This window comes from Neoarius graeffei, chromosome 4, assembly GCF_027579695.1.
Source record: "Neoarius graeffei isolate fNeoGra1 chromosome 4, fNeoGra1.pri, whole genome shotgun sequence".
NCBI lineage: Eukaryota > Metazoa > Chordata > Actinopteri > Siluriformes > Ariidae > Neoarius > Neoarius graeffei.
The window spans coordinates 8,299,531-8,314,782 of NC_083572.1; the positions used below are offsets into that span (position 1 = coordinate 8,299,531).

The 15,252-nt window shown below is 42.3% G+C and overlaps 1 protein-coding gene across 1 annotated transcript in view; it reads right to left on the reverse strand.

The window, feature by feature from the left end:
* The window catches only part of kalrnb (kalirin RhoGEF kinase b), a 163,522-nt gene extending 152,357 nt beyond the window's left edge, over positions 1–11,165 (reverse strand). Inside the window, exon 1 of the mRNA XM_060918780.1 lies at positions 11,061–11,165. Within this exon, the coding sequence (XP_060774763.1) occupies positions 11,061–11,127 (67 nt within the window). The 5' untranslated portion in view covers positions 11,128–11,165. The remainder of the gene's footprint in view (positions 1–11,060) is intronic.
* Positions 11,166–15,252: the final 4,087 nt, after the last annotated feature.

The following is a 15,252-nucleotide window of genomic DNA, read 5'->3' on the forward strand; positions in this document are numbered from 1 at the left end:
GCAAACCAACTTAAAGGTGCATTACTGCCAACAACTGGGCTGGAGTGTGGAACAGGAGATATTAGAAGGGGGAAAAAAAAAAGACACCCGATATTCTTTTCGCCATTACTGTTTCTTTTAAATACTTGATAGTGATATATCTGACTTGATGCACACTGCTATTTTATTTTTCTCTACTCACGGTATATGAGCTGATATCCTATTAATAGAGTAGCCAATTAGAGAGCGCGATTGCTCATATCCAGTGAATGTGGATAGAATAATACTGTATAAGCCATAGTTATTTTGGTGGTTTTGAAGCATTTTAGTGATGTTTGGCAAATTGGGAACACGTTTTCCGATGAAATATACAAGGAAGTATGTTTCGCAAAAATTCAATTACAGGATGAATAGTTTTCCGGAATGGTTTTTATCCGAATATCAGGATATTGGTATATTTCAAAACCTGGCTGGTTGTTTGCATACCAAAATCTGCTGCGTCCATAAGATTTGTCAGGGGAAAAAAAATGCCTCATCTTTAAAAAAAAAAAAAGGTCTCAGAGTTCATTCAGCTAATAGTCTTCATTCCATTCATTACAGTGTCTGCAGCCAAGTCGAGATTTGCTGGAGTTCATTCCAACAGAATGGACCCAACACTAACCTCAGTCCTATTCAGGTTCTGACTAATGCCCTTATGTGTTTACATGATCCACTGTACGGAAACTGTGACTTCCTTATGGGATACGGGATGCATGTTTCCTAGTGCATTGACTCTTGGTGATATTCTTTTGGAATTCGAGACTCTTCTGTAATAGACGTCCTCGGGGAAAACACACCGAGTCGTTCCCAACACGTTTATCATAACGCATGAACATGTAAGTGAGAGATAATGAGATTTTTCACACTGGACCACCATGCCTCAGGCATACAAAAGCACAAAAATTGTCCTTGGACGTTATTATCTGGCTGACTCGATCATCAGGAACACTTTCACAGTGCAGTTTTGTGTTTGCAGCCTTTACAGCCTCAGAAAACAGATTACTGTGTGTGACAGACACATTTACCCCGTGTAGTAGGTAATCCATGGGAAAAGCCCATATAAATATAAGCAGCTTAACCTTTTGGGTTTCCAGGCCACACATCTGGTGACTGCAGTGACGGCCAAATTCAATTATTTGACTCAAATAAACTTATTTCCCCTGTTGCGTAATTGGTAAATGCAGCAAATTGAGCCTAAAGTGATGGATAAATATGAACTGAAAATGCATGGCAGCATTAATGGAGTAATCTCTGTACTCCCGAGACCAACATCTCAAGAGAGCGGCACGGGAATCGATCACAATTTGCATTTTCAGTGACATGAATATAAAACTAAGGGCTGAAAAACACTCGGAAAATGACAAACTACTAACTATTGAGCCACACGTTGCAAAACTAGTTGTTTTTTTTTAATTTCCATATTACACTGTAGACACACTAATGTTCGGGAATCAGACACAGTCTCAGCATTTAAGTCTAGGCTGAAAACATATCTGTTTAGTCAAGCCTTTTGTTAATGGTGTTTATGAGGTAAAGGAGTAGATCTGGAGGATCCTCAGACATCGAGTGTTTCGGTAAACTGGGATGTATGGATGCTGTCAGTCCCCACTCGCTTGCTCACTCGAGTTTGTTGACGGTGTAGTGGCTGGCTGCTTTATGTCCCGGGGCTCCCCCATGCTCCCTTCTGGCTCTCCCCTTTTAGTTATGCTGTCATAGTTAGTTGCCGGAGTCCCTGCTTGTACTCGGTGCAATATGTATACTGTTCCTACTTATTCAGGTGACATTGGGCATACCTAACCACCTGCGTTTTCTTTCCCTCCCCTCCCCCCCCTCCCAAATCTGTCCCTCTGAGTTACATGGAGTCAACAGGAAATCTTTTGGTGGAGAGGGTGGAGACCTCGACTGGCTATCGTAGCCTGCAGGGAATCGGCTGTCGGACGTTCTGTCGCATGTCCCAGACCCGGTGAAATGCAGCTGAATTGTCTTGGCCAGCCCTAAGGGTCCCATCTGCATCTCATCGTTGCTGAGGAGTGTGCTCCCATCACCCAATCAAGCATCCAGCCAGAGCAGGTCATGATATTTTTTTTTAACCATATTAACATGCCATTGTTGTGTGTTATGCCTGATGTCAAGACTCTCGTCTCTGCGAGCCTACCACACAGATTTAGTACTTGTCATTTTAACAACATGTGTTTTCTTTCTCTCTCTCTCTCCCCCCCCAATCTGTCCCTCTGAGTTACATGTTGGTCCTGGGATTGAGATGCTGGCCTCTTCTGCCCCTCGGACCTGCTTGATCCATCCTGGTGCCCTGTGTCTGGTCGGAGTTTTATCGCATCGCTCCTGTGAAGGATGGCCCCATGAGGACAGTTGAGGGTTACACTTGGAAGACGCTCTGGACTCTTACAGTAATGCTTTTATGGCTGAGGACTACAGTTGACTTGCTAACTTTAGGACTGCAGTTATCATGAACAGTTTTGCACTCAAGTTTCCATCAATGAAGAGTTTATAACATCAACGAAACTGACTTCATGTTAAAACTGTTAATGTTATAGTCATGCTGTCTGTTGTTGCCCAAATGAGGATGGGTTCCCTTTTGAGTCTGGTTCCTCTCGAGGTTTCTTCCTCATGTTGTCTGAGGGAGTTTTTCCTTGCCACCGTCGCCACAGGCTTGCTCATTGGGGATAGATTAGGGATAAAATTAGCTCATGTTTTAAGTCGTTCAAATTCTGTAAAGCTGCTTTGCGCCAATGTTTATTGTTAAAAGCGCTTTACAAATAAACTTGACTTGACACACACACAAATGTAATAGTACATTTTTTGTTTTTGCCATCAATCAGGACATCCAGAGATTATCTTAATAATACTTAAATCAAGATCACTAAAAGTCTTTACATTAAAAAAAGGGGAAAAAAATGTTACATCACATACATTAATGTAATGGATTGAAGAAAGAAAAAAAAACAGAAGTGGATTTTATCGGGAAATCCACCAACCCAATATTTTAGGTCAATCTCGATCTAATAACAAAACTCATCCTGCACTCCTTTGTCCTTGTGAGTCCGATATTACGCGTCTTTAACAAACGTACAATGATTAACCAGCACCGTGAGCGATATTTGCAGCATGATGCATAAAATCATGCAGATACAAATCAAGAGCTTCAGTTAATTAACGTTCACAATGTTCAAACATCAGAATGGGAAAAATCATGATCTCAAAGTGTGACTTTCTTACACTGTGGCATGGGTGTTGGTTTGAGTATTTCAGAAACTACTGATCTCCTGGGGTTTTCACGCACAACGGTCTCTAGAGTTTGCACAGAATGGTGCGAAAAACAAAAAACACAGAGTGAGTGAGCGAGCGACAGTTCTGTGTGTGGAAACTAACGCCTTGTTGATAAGAGAGGTCAGAGATCAGAAAATGGCCAGATTGGTTCAAGCTTTTTTTGCCAGGAAGGATATAGCAGCTCATATAATCACTCTTTACAACCATGGTGAGCAGAAAAGCACCTCAGCATGCAACAGGAAACAGAAGAACACATTGGGTTCCACTCCTGCAGCCAAGAACGGGAATCTTAGAATCAAGAACAAGTTCCTATTAAAGTGGCCGGTGAGTGTATAGTATTGTATATTGTTACTTACACTACGTTATAGCTACCGTACTAGAAAAAAATACGTTTCCCTGACTGTTACAAAGCACAAACAGTTTCAAAAATGCTTAATCAACGCCTCCTCACAGAAAACATCACCATATCAGTGATTACATGCTTTTTAAATATCTGTTTATGTACAGAGTCCACTATAAAAATCCCTGTGAAGTTGTTACGATAGAAATGATGAGGTATTAGAGTAGAAATATTTATTAATACTTAAATAATATTGGCTGGCTTTTTTTGTGTGGTATATCAGATATATTACATTCAGCGAGCATGATATTGAACGAGTCGAAGACGGGAAGCTGAATGGAATATATCTGATATACCACGAAAAAAGCCATTATTATTATTATTATTATTATTATTTTCATCATCATACATACACACTCTTTTCAGGTGTTCAACGCGTCTTTCTCTTTCAAAATTCTCTCAAAATCTTACGTATTTAACGAAGCAAACCTGGCGGCCATGTCTGTTTACAAACTGTCGCAGTCGCTCGCCAGTGCGGAAGTTTTACGTCTCCGACATGTGACATCATGTCACATGTTTTTATTCCATCAAAAAAAGTGCCCTGTCTGTATTATAAGAAGAAGAAGAAGAACCTGTGGTCAGTTTTTGAAAATGAAAAAAAAAGGTGCAAACTGAGTTATTTTTAGTGTTAGCTATTTAGTGCGCCACCAATTTGACATCAGGTGTGTTCATGTCAACGAAGTGGGAATTCCGATTTAGGTCAGTGTTTTGTTGGAATTTTTTAAAAAGAAGTTATGAATACAAAGGAAACGCAGGATCCAGGCCTGTAGTACTCGAGTCCGACTCGTGCCCTAATTTTAAAGACTCATGACTCAACTTGGACTTGAGCACTGATGACTCGGACTCGTGCATTAACTGCATTCGGACTCATCAATTCAAGACAAGGACTCTGATTTTCTTCTTTATTTTTTGTAACGTCATAATTTGGCATAAGATATTTATATCTACATTAATTTTGATACTAATTTTGTCCAAGAGAAGAGAATGCATGTTCACCTGTTCATACGTCATGTTGAGGAACAAACTAACGTTAACGGCGCTAAAATGCCTAGAGAGAACGCCCCTAGGATTGTCCATTTTGCTTATACAGACTTCTCATGCAGTGGGGGGGGAAAATGCACTGCTATGTGTTCCATATGTAGAAGAACTATCGAGGAGACGACGGGGACAACCTTGAACTTCAATCATCATTTGGCAAGACCACACTCAGAGAAGGAAGTGACATGCTATGTTCATTGCTCTGTTGATAGTGGGCGGGGCTTGCTTGCTGAGCGATGAACTAGCTAGTGTTAACCCTCTCTCATGTTATTTGCCCTGTTGATAGTGGGCGGGGCTTGCTTGCTGAGCGATGAACTAGCTAGTGTTAACCCTCTCTCATGTTATTTGCCCTGTTGATAGTGGGCGGGGCTTGCTGAGTGATGAACAAGCTTTTTTATCTGTAGCCTGTTAACTAAAATGGTGCAGTCGAGCAGGAACGTTAGTCCAACACAGCAGCAGAGACGCTTTCATATAAAGGCAGCAAGAGCCACCGTCAAATGGTGCGGATGGAGTTTTGTTCTCGGTCGGACTCGACTCGAAATTTTCTTTAATGACTTGGACTTGAACACTGAGGACTCGAGACTGGACTTGAGGTTTAGCGACTTGACTACAACACTGGCAGGATCAATACTGTATCAGTACAGCCTCATGTTAATTAGAATGGTACAAGTATGTATTTGTGATTACGGAGCCAAGCCAAAATCAAGAACACAAAATTTCAGGAAAAAAATTTTTATTTTAAATGTGTGTGTATTTAAATGTAAAGAAATGTAGTCTCTCTGAAAAAGCGTAAACACAATGCACACTTACACACTGAGTTTAAATTCCTGTCTGTACTGTCTGAAGTGATTGGGTATCCATCAATCCTCACACACTGACAGTGATCTAGTGATCCAGAAAAGCACACTCAGCAGCCTCAAAGCTGCTTTTCAGGAGGAAAAAAAAACAATTATAAAGGACACCAGAGTTGTTTAGATGTTTGACCCGATTCTGCATTGACCCATCAACTCCGATAATGTGAATCGCTGAAACTGCCAACATTTACGCATAAAGCTCTGAATCAATCTCTCTCTCTGGATCAGGATTAACCGAGATCACTAAGCACGTTCAAACGACTGATTCTAGACGTGTAGTGAAGGCAAGCCCAGCCCCTGAAGCGCATGCTTATGTTTCGTGCTGTGAACAAGCTCATCTGATGAACACACACTGTGTATTATTGGCCCCCTGATTTCTGCAAAGTTCAACCTCACAGGTAGGTGTAGGAGCTTTTCCAGGACAGCAGCATGAGCATACATGCTTAATATGACGATACGTACTCAAGTTAAGCTACTAGATGTGGACACACACACACAAAATCACAAACACAGTATATGCACAACTACAGAGACAATTCATGTCCTTCACACACTGAGCCTCATTTATCAGTCTTTTCCTCAAGTTGTGTGGAAATAGTTTCATTGCCAAACCAAACGTTTAGTTCTTCCTAAACTGTCCAAAATTTTTCAAAATTTGCTGATTTTCTTCATAAGAAACACCACTCAGCCGTAAATCACCAAGCGTATCCGTAGCAAAGCTGACTTTCATTTAGCCCCACCCATAAAACTCCATAAAAAGGCAAAGCTCGCAGGAAGCTGAAAACAACAAAATGACGAAAGTAATAATAATACTAGACGCTTTATCCTGTTCTACAGGGTTGCAGGCAAACTATCCTGTTCTACAGGGTCGCAGGCAAACTAGAAGAAACCTTTATTCGTCACATGCACACTTCAAGCACAGTGAAATTCATCCTCTGCATTTAACCCATCTGAAGCAGTGAACACACGCACTCACTCAGAGCAGTGGGCAGCCACAGCAGAGCGCCCGGGGAGCAGTCAGGGGTTCGATACCTTGCTCAAGGGCACCTCAGCCCAAGGCCACCCCACGTCAACCTAACTGCATGTCTTTGGATTGTGGGGGAAACCGGAGCACCCAGAGGAAACCCACGCAGACACGGGGAGAACATGCAAACTCCACATAGAAAGGCCCTCGCCAGCCGCTGGGTTCGAACCCGGAACCTTCTTGCTGTGAGGCGACTGTGCTAACCACTACACCACCGTGCCGCCCAAACTGGAGCCTATCCCAGCTGACTACGGGCGAAAGGCGGGGTACACCCTGGACAAGTCACCAGGTCATCACAGGGCTGACACACAGACACAGACAACCATTCACACTCACATTCACACCTATGGTCAATTTAGAGTCACCAGTTAACCTAACCTGCATGTCTTTGGACTGTAGGGGAAACCGTATGGAATCAATTTTGTGCCAAAATGTTCATACAATACTTTTGAAATATCAAACAAAAACGACAAATCAAAATACAAAAAAAAAGTCAATTTTTTTAGACTGGCAAACAAATTATTCGTGTAATCGTGCAAAATATCAGTCTATTACTCTTCAGAAACCTTTTATTTTTGTTCCGCGTCTTTCTCGGTTTTGTTTGACGTAATTTATTTTGGTTGCGATTCCAGCTTTCTCGTTTGCGCTGCCTGACTTTTTGCTTGCAGTTTTGGCACAAACTTCACGTGTGGGTGGGCTGTCCAGGAACGCATTCCCATTGGCTAACTTGTGTTTGACTGACAGCTACGCTCAGCCATTTCCTACTCGGATTCTGGTGGACTGTTTGACGAGTGACCGATCCATTGACGGTAAACAAGGATCGAGTGGACTTCAGTGATGACTATGATATTAAATTAATTCAACAAAGTGTAAGTATGGGACAAATGTGTTGTATGTGTTGCAGTAGTGCACATTATGCAGGCGTGTTTAACGTTAGCAAGACAGCTATTATATTGGGTAGCGGAGCGAAGTCTAACATTTGACTTGCCACGAAACACCTGCGTAATGTGTACTACTGCAACACATACAACACATTTGTCCCGTACTTACACTTTGTTGAATTAATTCAATATCACAGTCGCCACTGAAGTCCACTCGATCCTTGTTTACCATCAATGGATCGGTCACTCGGCAAACAGTCCGCCAGAATCCGAGTAGGAAATGGCCGCAACAGCCTCCGGGGGAATCGCTGAGCGTAGCTGTCAGTCAAACACAAGTTACCCAATGGGAATGCATTCCTGGACAGCCCACCCACACGTGAAGTTTGTGCCAAAACTGCAAGCAAAAAGTCAGGGAGCGCAAACGAGAAAGCTGGAATTGCAACCAAAATAAATTACGTCAAACAAAACTGAGAAAGACGTGGAACAAAAATAAAAGGTTTCTGAAGAGTAATAGACTGATATTTTGCACGATTACACGAATAATTTGTTTGCCAGTCTAAAAAAATTGACTTTTTTTTTTTGTATTTTGATTTGTCGTTTTTGTCTGATATTTCAAAAGTATTGTATGAACATTTTGGCACAAAATTGATTCCATAAAACTGGAGCACCCGGAGGAAACCCACGCGGACAACATGCAAACTCCACACAGAAAGGCCCTCGCCGGCCACAGGGCTCGAACCCGGACCTTCTTGCTGTGAGGCGACAGCGCTAACCACTACACCACCGTGCCGCCCTAATAATAATAATAAATTTTATTTATAGAGCGCGTTTAACAATGCTCAAAGATGCTTTCCAAGTGGCAAGTCGATATAACAGTAAAAATCATACAAAAACAAAATAAAGGCGGCAAAACACAAACATTAAAGACGGATTTAAAAAGGTGAGCCTTGAGCAATGACTTGAATGTGGTTAGGTCGGCGCAGTCACGGAGGGATTTGGGAAGCGAGTTCCAGACGGTGGGGGCAGCAACTGAGAAGGCTCTATCCCCCCAGGTCCTGTGCTTGGACCTGAAAGGGGTGGAAAGGAAGTTGGCATCCGATAATCGGAGACTGTGGGAAGGGGTGTACGGGTGGAGCAGGTCAGTCAGGTAGGAGGGGGCGAGGTTCTGGAGAGATTTGAAGGTGAGGAGAAGAAGTTTATATCGGATACGGTAAGGAATGGGGAGCCAGTGAAGTTTCTGGAGAGCGGGTTTGAGTGAGAAGTCGAGCAGCAGAGTTTTGGACATACTGGAGTTTATTTAGGGCTTTGGAGGTGGATCCAAAGAGAATACTGTTGCAGTAGTCCAAACGGGAAGCGACAAAGGCGTGAATCAGTTTCAGCAGCTGAAACAGAGAGAAATGGGTGGAGACGGGCAATATTGCAGAGGTGGAAGAAAGCTGTTTTGGTTAACTGATTGATGTGGGGTTCAAATGTCAAGTTGGTGTCGAAAATCGCGCCAAGGTTACGGATTTCATAGCAGGGAGACAGAGTGGAGTTTTCAGTAGTAAAGTGCATCTTGTAAATGCGTTGCGTGATCCATCTTCCAGTAATGCAGCTAAGCTACTGCAGCTGATTACAAAAAAGCCCTTTCTTTGCGAATCGATTGAACGGATCGTCGTTTGCTGTAACCTATCGAGTTTCTCTTGTGCCGCTGATATGAAACAATGTTCACAGGTTTTGTGGAAACGTTTCGTGTGTGTGATTAAAATAAATGAGCCATTTAACCTTGACCGTGCAACCCACATATTAAATCACAGTAACTATCCAATTTGAGGCTGATCAATCGAGATTCATATTAGCGAGTCGTCTTGTATGTAAATTTATAAAACCGCATGCGCTCTTGTAAGATACAAGTACCACAGTTCATGTGTAAACGTTACTGTGAACAGTGTTTGAATACATTTGCTTGTATCCAGCTTGACAAATGAGGCCCAGCGGCAGGAAGTTAATATTTGTACGTGTAAAGATGTTGCTGTCTATAAATGCCTTGACACCGCTTTTTAAAAACTGGAGTACAAGTACGAGAATGTTTTTGATACCAATCGATACCGATACTGAAATGAATAACCTGCTTCAGGGACATCAGGGAACATTTTATTTGGCTCTAGGTGCTGAGTTTTAGGTTGATGATGTCATTGTGTTGAAATAGAGAGCATGATTAAGGCCAACCTCAATCACGCCTGTCTTAGCGCTCAAGTGTTTTCACTTTGCTTCACTGCTCCTGACTTGCGAATTCAGAATTCACAGCACCAACATGACCAAACTCACCGATACCATTTTGCACAATCAGCTCGGCCACCTTCACGTTCTCTGTTTAAACACGATACGTTTAAAAAAATAAACTTTAAAGTAAAACTCACAGGTTAAACAGCATGTTTTATCGGGTTACTTGTGTTGTAGGACGATGCTGTCGTTCCTGGTCTTGATATTTTCATGAAAAATATCCATATCTTTGTCATTTTGGGTCACTTATTCATTCGGACAATGTACACCCGGATTCCAGGATGAGTACAAGGAAATAAGCAAAGAATCAGATCAACACGTGATACCAGTATCAGGATCACTGTATCCCTACGTGCCATCCAGGAAGGGTTGATCATATACACACACCAGGCACATTTATATGCACAAAACACACCATACCTTAAATACACCGACCTTCTTACTCAAATGCACAGATAACTGCAGACAGACAAGGAGAATGGGTTTTATCCAGGAGCGTAGGATGCTTGACTAAAAGATGTCCAATGTACCCAAGCCCAAGTGGGTGGGATGTAGAGAACTAGGTCAATGTTCAGACTTACAGTTTAGTCATGAGCCCATACAGTAGATCAAAACTATGAGTTTGAATCAAGCAAACTAGGCTTGACTCATGATTGATAAAAATCGCTGGATCTCTATCTTCTGATTCCGACTCAAGTGTTTGTGATGTTGACTAAGGAGTCACATGATTTGATACCGGGATCCTATCAACACCATCCATCGTTCAGCTCAACAACAAACCGAACTACAATTCAAAGAAGGACGTCGTCGCTGGTCGGCGTGAATCAACAGGCTTTGCAAACCATGCATCAACGTCATGGCTGACAAAAAAGCAGCCAGCCACTCCCGGCATGCAGGAGCGCAACGTTAATAGTGAAGTAGCAGGTGCAGGGAGTGCACAGCCAGCAACAACTAATGACCAACGGCCAACGGGGCCACATTGTGGCCTGTAGATGCAGGTTTCGTGTGCAGTCCAGATGCATGGACAGACAGCATTCCAGAGCATGGACAGACTCGGACTCCATCCAGCAGCATTAGGAAGACAGAATGGAGGAGGAACATGGCTGGTGATTCTTCTGTAGCCTTGTAGGAGGGTAGAGTGGGGAAATGTATAGCACAGGGTGTGCCGTGATAGGAAGTCTTATACATAGGCTATCAAAGATGGATCACACAGGCATCACACATCCTCTTAACAAAAGCATTGGTCACTCTTTGGGTTCAACTGGACAAAAGAGACTACACACACACACCCAACCCACCTGTCTTGAAAAACGGGTCCGTATCCGGCTCATTCGGTCCTTCCTCAGCTGCCTCGGCAGAATTCATGCTTTTATTTTCTCCTGGATCAGTCCAAATGGCACCGCAGATTTCCACGCACGCTTATGTTGTGCAGCCCATTTGGCAGCTCTTCCTCCGTCCCTCCTCTCTCTCTCTCTCCTTTCCTTTGATCTCTTGACTCTATAAAGGCAGTGCCTCTGCCTCACCGGGCGCTATTGTTGTGTGACAGGCGGCTGCTGCTCCACTCACACAAACCCCGACTGTTAAAGACCGATCTGTCCGACGCAAATCTGCCTCATTCGGTCAATTCCTCGTGCACACTTGCCTTTTGTGCGTGCGTGCGTGTGTACTAGCGCGTGCACTAAACGGTGCTTCCCCGTTACCGGAGGGCCACAATGGCAGCGCGGCGCGCGCTCTTCTGTTCGGGGTAGACGGCAAGAGCGCGCGCGGATGATCCTCGAGTTCCACACTCCAAATAATAATAATAATAATAAGGAGCTAATAATAATAATAATAATTAATAATAATAATAATAATAATAATAATAATGAATTAAAAAGATAGGTAAAGATTAAAATATTGCTGTGAAAACATCCAGAGAGGAGATGCACGCTCAAGCGGGTCCTAATAATGGGGTGTGCATGAGAGAGAGAGAGTGTGTGTGTGTGTGTGTGTGAGAGAGAGAGAGAGAGACCGACTCCCCCACTCAGCATCAATACGTTCCCTCTTGACTTACTCAATGCTTCATAGAGCATCAGAGGCTTTTTGGACCAGGATGGTGGGCCAGGTGCCAACAAGAGGCAGAGCATTTTTTAACATAGTTACTGGTCTCCCAGTGGCCAGATTTGGTCTCCTAGTCAATCCCAAACCAGCTTCACTGGGAGAATTTCAAAGTCAAGTCAAGTTTATTTGTATCGCGCTTTTAACAATAAACATTGTCGCAAAGCAGCTTTACAGAATTTGAACGACTTAAAACATGAGCTAATTTTGTCCCTAATCTATCCCCAATGAGCAAGCCTGTGGCGACGGTGGCAAGGAAAAACTCCCTCAGACGACATGAGGAAGAAACCTCGAGAGGAACCAGACTCAAAAGGGAACCCATCCTCATTTGGGCAACAACAGACAGCATGACTATAACATTAACAGTTTTAACGTGAAGTCAGTTTCGTTGATGTTGTAACTCTTCATTGATGGAAACTTGAGTGCAAAACTGTTCATGACAACTGCAGTCCTAAAGTTAGCAAGTCAACTGTAGTCCTCAGACATAAAAGCATTACTGTAAGAGTCCAGAGCGTCTTCCAGGTGTAACCTTCAACTGTCCTCATGGGGCCGTCCTCTACAGGAGCGATGAGATAAAACTCCGACCAGACACAGGGCACCAGGATGGATCAAGCAGGTCCGAGGGGCAGACCTTCAAACCAAGTCCCTTACGGAAATTAACCATGGTTTTACTATGAAAACTAACCATGGTTTATAGTTATTCATGGTTTTCATGGCTTTTTGGGTAACCATGAAAACCATGGTGCATTTTACCTCAATGTTCACTTAAATTTTTAGGTTCTAAGTAAATGTTAATGTATCTGGGCTGTTAATCGAGATCCTTCTCTAGAGCATTGACTGTTGGACGAAAGCATGGTAATACTACAGTTAGTGCATCCTTTTAAAAACCATACTATCCCTTTTTAAACTAATTTCGTAGTTGCTATGACCTATTACACATACAACTATGATGTCTGAGTGGGTTTCCTCCGGGTGCTTCGGTTTCCCTGACAGTCCAAAGACATGCAGGTTAGGCTAATTGGTGGCTCTAAGTTGACCGTAGGTGTAAGCTCTAAGTTGACCGTAGGTGCCGCCCCAAACTTATTTAGAAGTTTGTCTTTCACACCTACAACTCGCCAGGTTATCTCCATGCGATAACCTGGCGAGTTGTCCAGGGTGTACCCTGGTTCTCGCCCAGAGTCAGCTGGGATAGGATCCAACTTGCCTGTGACCCTGTAGAACAGGATAAGCAGCTACAGATAACGGATGGATGGATGTTTTACAACCACTGACAGGTGAAGTGAATGAATAACATTGATTATGTCATTACCCTGGCACCTGTCAAGGGGTGGGATAAACCTGTAGCAGCAAGAGAAGTCAGTTCTTGAAGTTGATGTGTTGGAAGCAGGAAAAATGGGCAAGCGTAAAGATCTGAGCGATTTTGACAAGAGACAAATTGTGATGGCGAGATTACTGGGTCTGAGCATCTCAAAAAAGAAAATGGCACATCTTGTGGGGTGCTCCCGGTAGGCAGTGGTTAGTACCTACCAAGAGTGGTCTAAGGATCCAAAGGACAACTGGTGAACCGGTGACAGGGTCATGGGTGTCGAAGGCTAGCTCATATGGTCCAATCTAGAAGAACAGAAGAGCTACTAACCCATCCAAAGCAGTGAACACACGTGAGCAATAACAGATATAATAACAGAGCAGTGGGCAGCCATGCTAACAGTGCCCAGTTGGGAGTTAGGTGCCTCGCTCAAGGGCACCTCAGCCCAAGGCCGTCCCATATTAACCTAACCGCATGTCTTTGAACTGTGGGGAAAACTGGAGCACCCGGAGGAAACCCATGCAAACGTACAAACTCCACACAGAAAGGCCCTCGCCAGCCACTGGGTTTGAACCCAGAACCTTCTTGCTGTGAGGCGACCATGCTAACCACTACACCACCATGCCGCCCCAAACTTATTCAGAAGTTTGTCCTCTTCTGTGGGATTGGACCATATGGGTTAGCCTTCAACACCCCTGATCCTGCTGCCGACACCCTTCCTTGCACCACTTGTAAAGAATTACACATACATACACACACACACACACACACACACATACACACATATATATATATATATATATATATATATATATATATATATATATATATATATATGGGATATTATTATTATTATACAGTTGTGGTAAAATATGAAGTTTATCTTCTTGTGTTGAAAAATATATATCACTTGTTCACTTTGCTCACTCGTGAAATATACATTCACCGGTCAAAGATGATAAACTTCATATGAATATTAATGTTATAGGTTATATACAGGCATTCTTTATTTTTTTAAAGCAAAGTATCATCACACCCAATGTTGACTTTGTTTCACTTATTACTATTTACTGCTCTTTATAGTATTTTTATGTAGAAACATTTAATTTCATCATTTTTGAAGGCATCTTTGCTTTACAGCAATTCTTTGCATGTGCCTAAGACTTTTGCACAATATTGTAGCTGTCAGCTGGGAACATCAGAGTTCCACAATTAATAATAATAATAATAATAATAATAATAATAATAAATTTCTGCAACTTAAATTAGGCATATATGCTCAAAAGATTCAGCTACCAAGCCTTAATTTTGCATGACACTACTCTCAAGTGTTTTGTGCTTTGTACTTAAGATGTATCTTTCACCTCCAACAATGACCTTAATGTACCTTTAAAACGATTAAAGTTGATAATTCGACTTAATTTTAGGCTTTAATGGTACATGGCATGAACATTTCTAGCTTTTAAAAAAAACATTCTACTCTATATACTAAAAGGTATAAAACATATAGCCTTCATGGTAAAGTGGGCTTACAGTTTAGTAGCCTTTGGGACTTTTTATGGGTGTGTCCTTGTCTATTAACGCCCCTCTTCCCAGTCGCTCCGCCCCCTTGACACTTAATCAAAACCTGTTTTTGAGGTCTATGGCGTGCTTGTGAACTCATAAACAGGCTTTTTTGTTGTTGTTCCTCGAAGTTAAATATTGCAAAGCAAAGCTCACCAGGAAATCCCAGCTTCCTGTAATTCATAGTCATCTGCTTCTTTCTGCACTGAAAACAAATCTAGTCTGGAGAAAATATAGGCGACATGAAAGGCAACAAAAATGTATCCATATGATAAAGGCTATTCATGTTCGAGTATATCCATAACTAATTTTATTTGTTTTATAATGACATTAAAAAAATAAATTGAAATGTCATTTGTTTTTAAAAAAGACAACAGTAAAATGTCTCCCTCTAGTGGAGAATTTTTTTTAAACAAAGGCACCTTCTCTGAAGTCCCCATACGTATTCTTTCAGCAGGTTGAACAGTGGGCGTGTCATTAAGTCCATATATAGAAATGAGTGCATGTTTGAGTGGGTGTGTCTT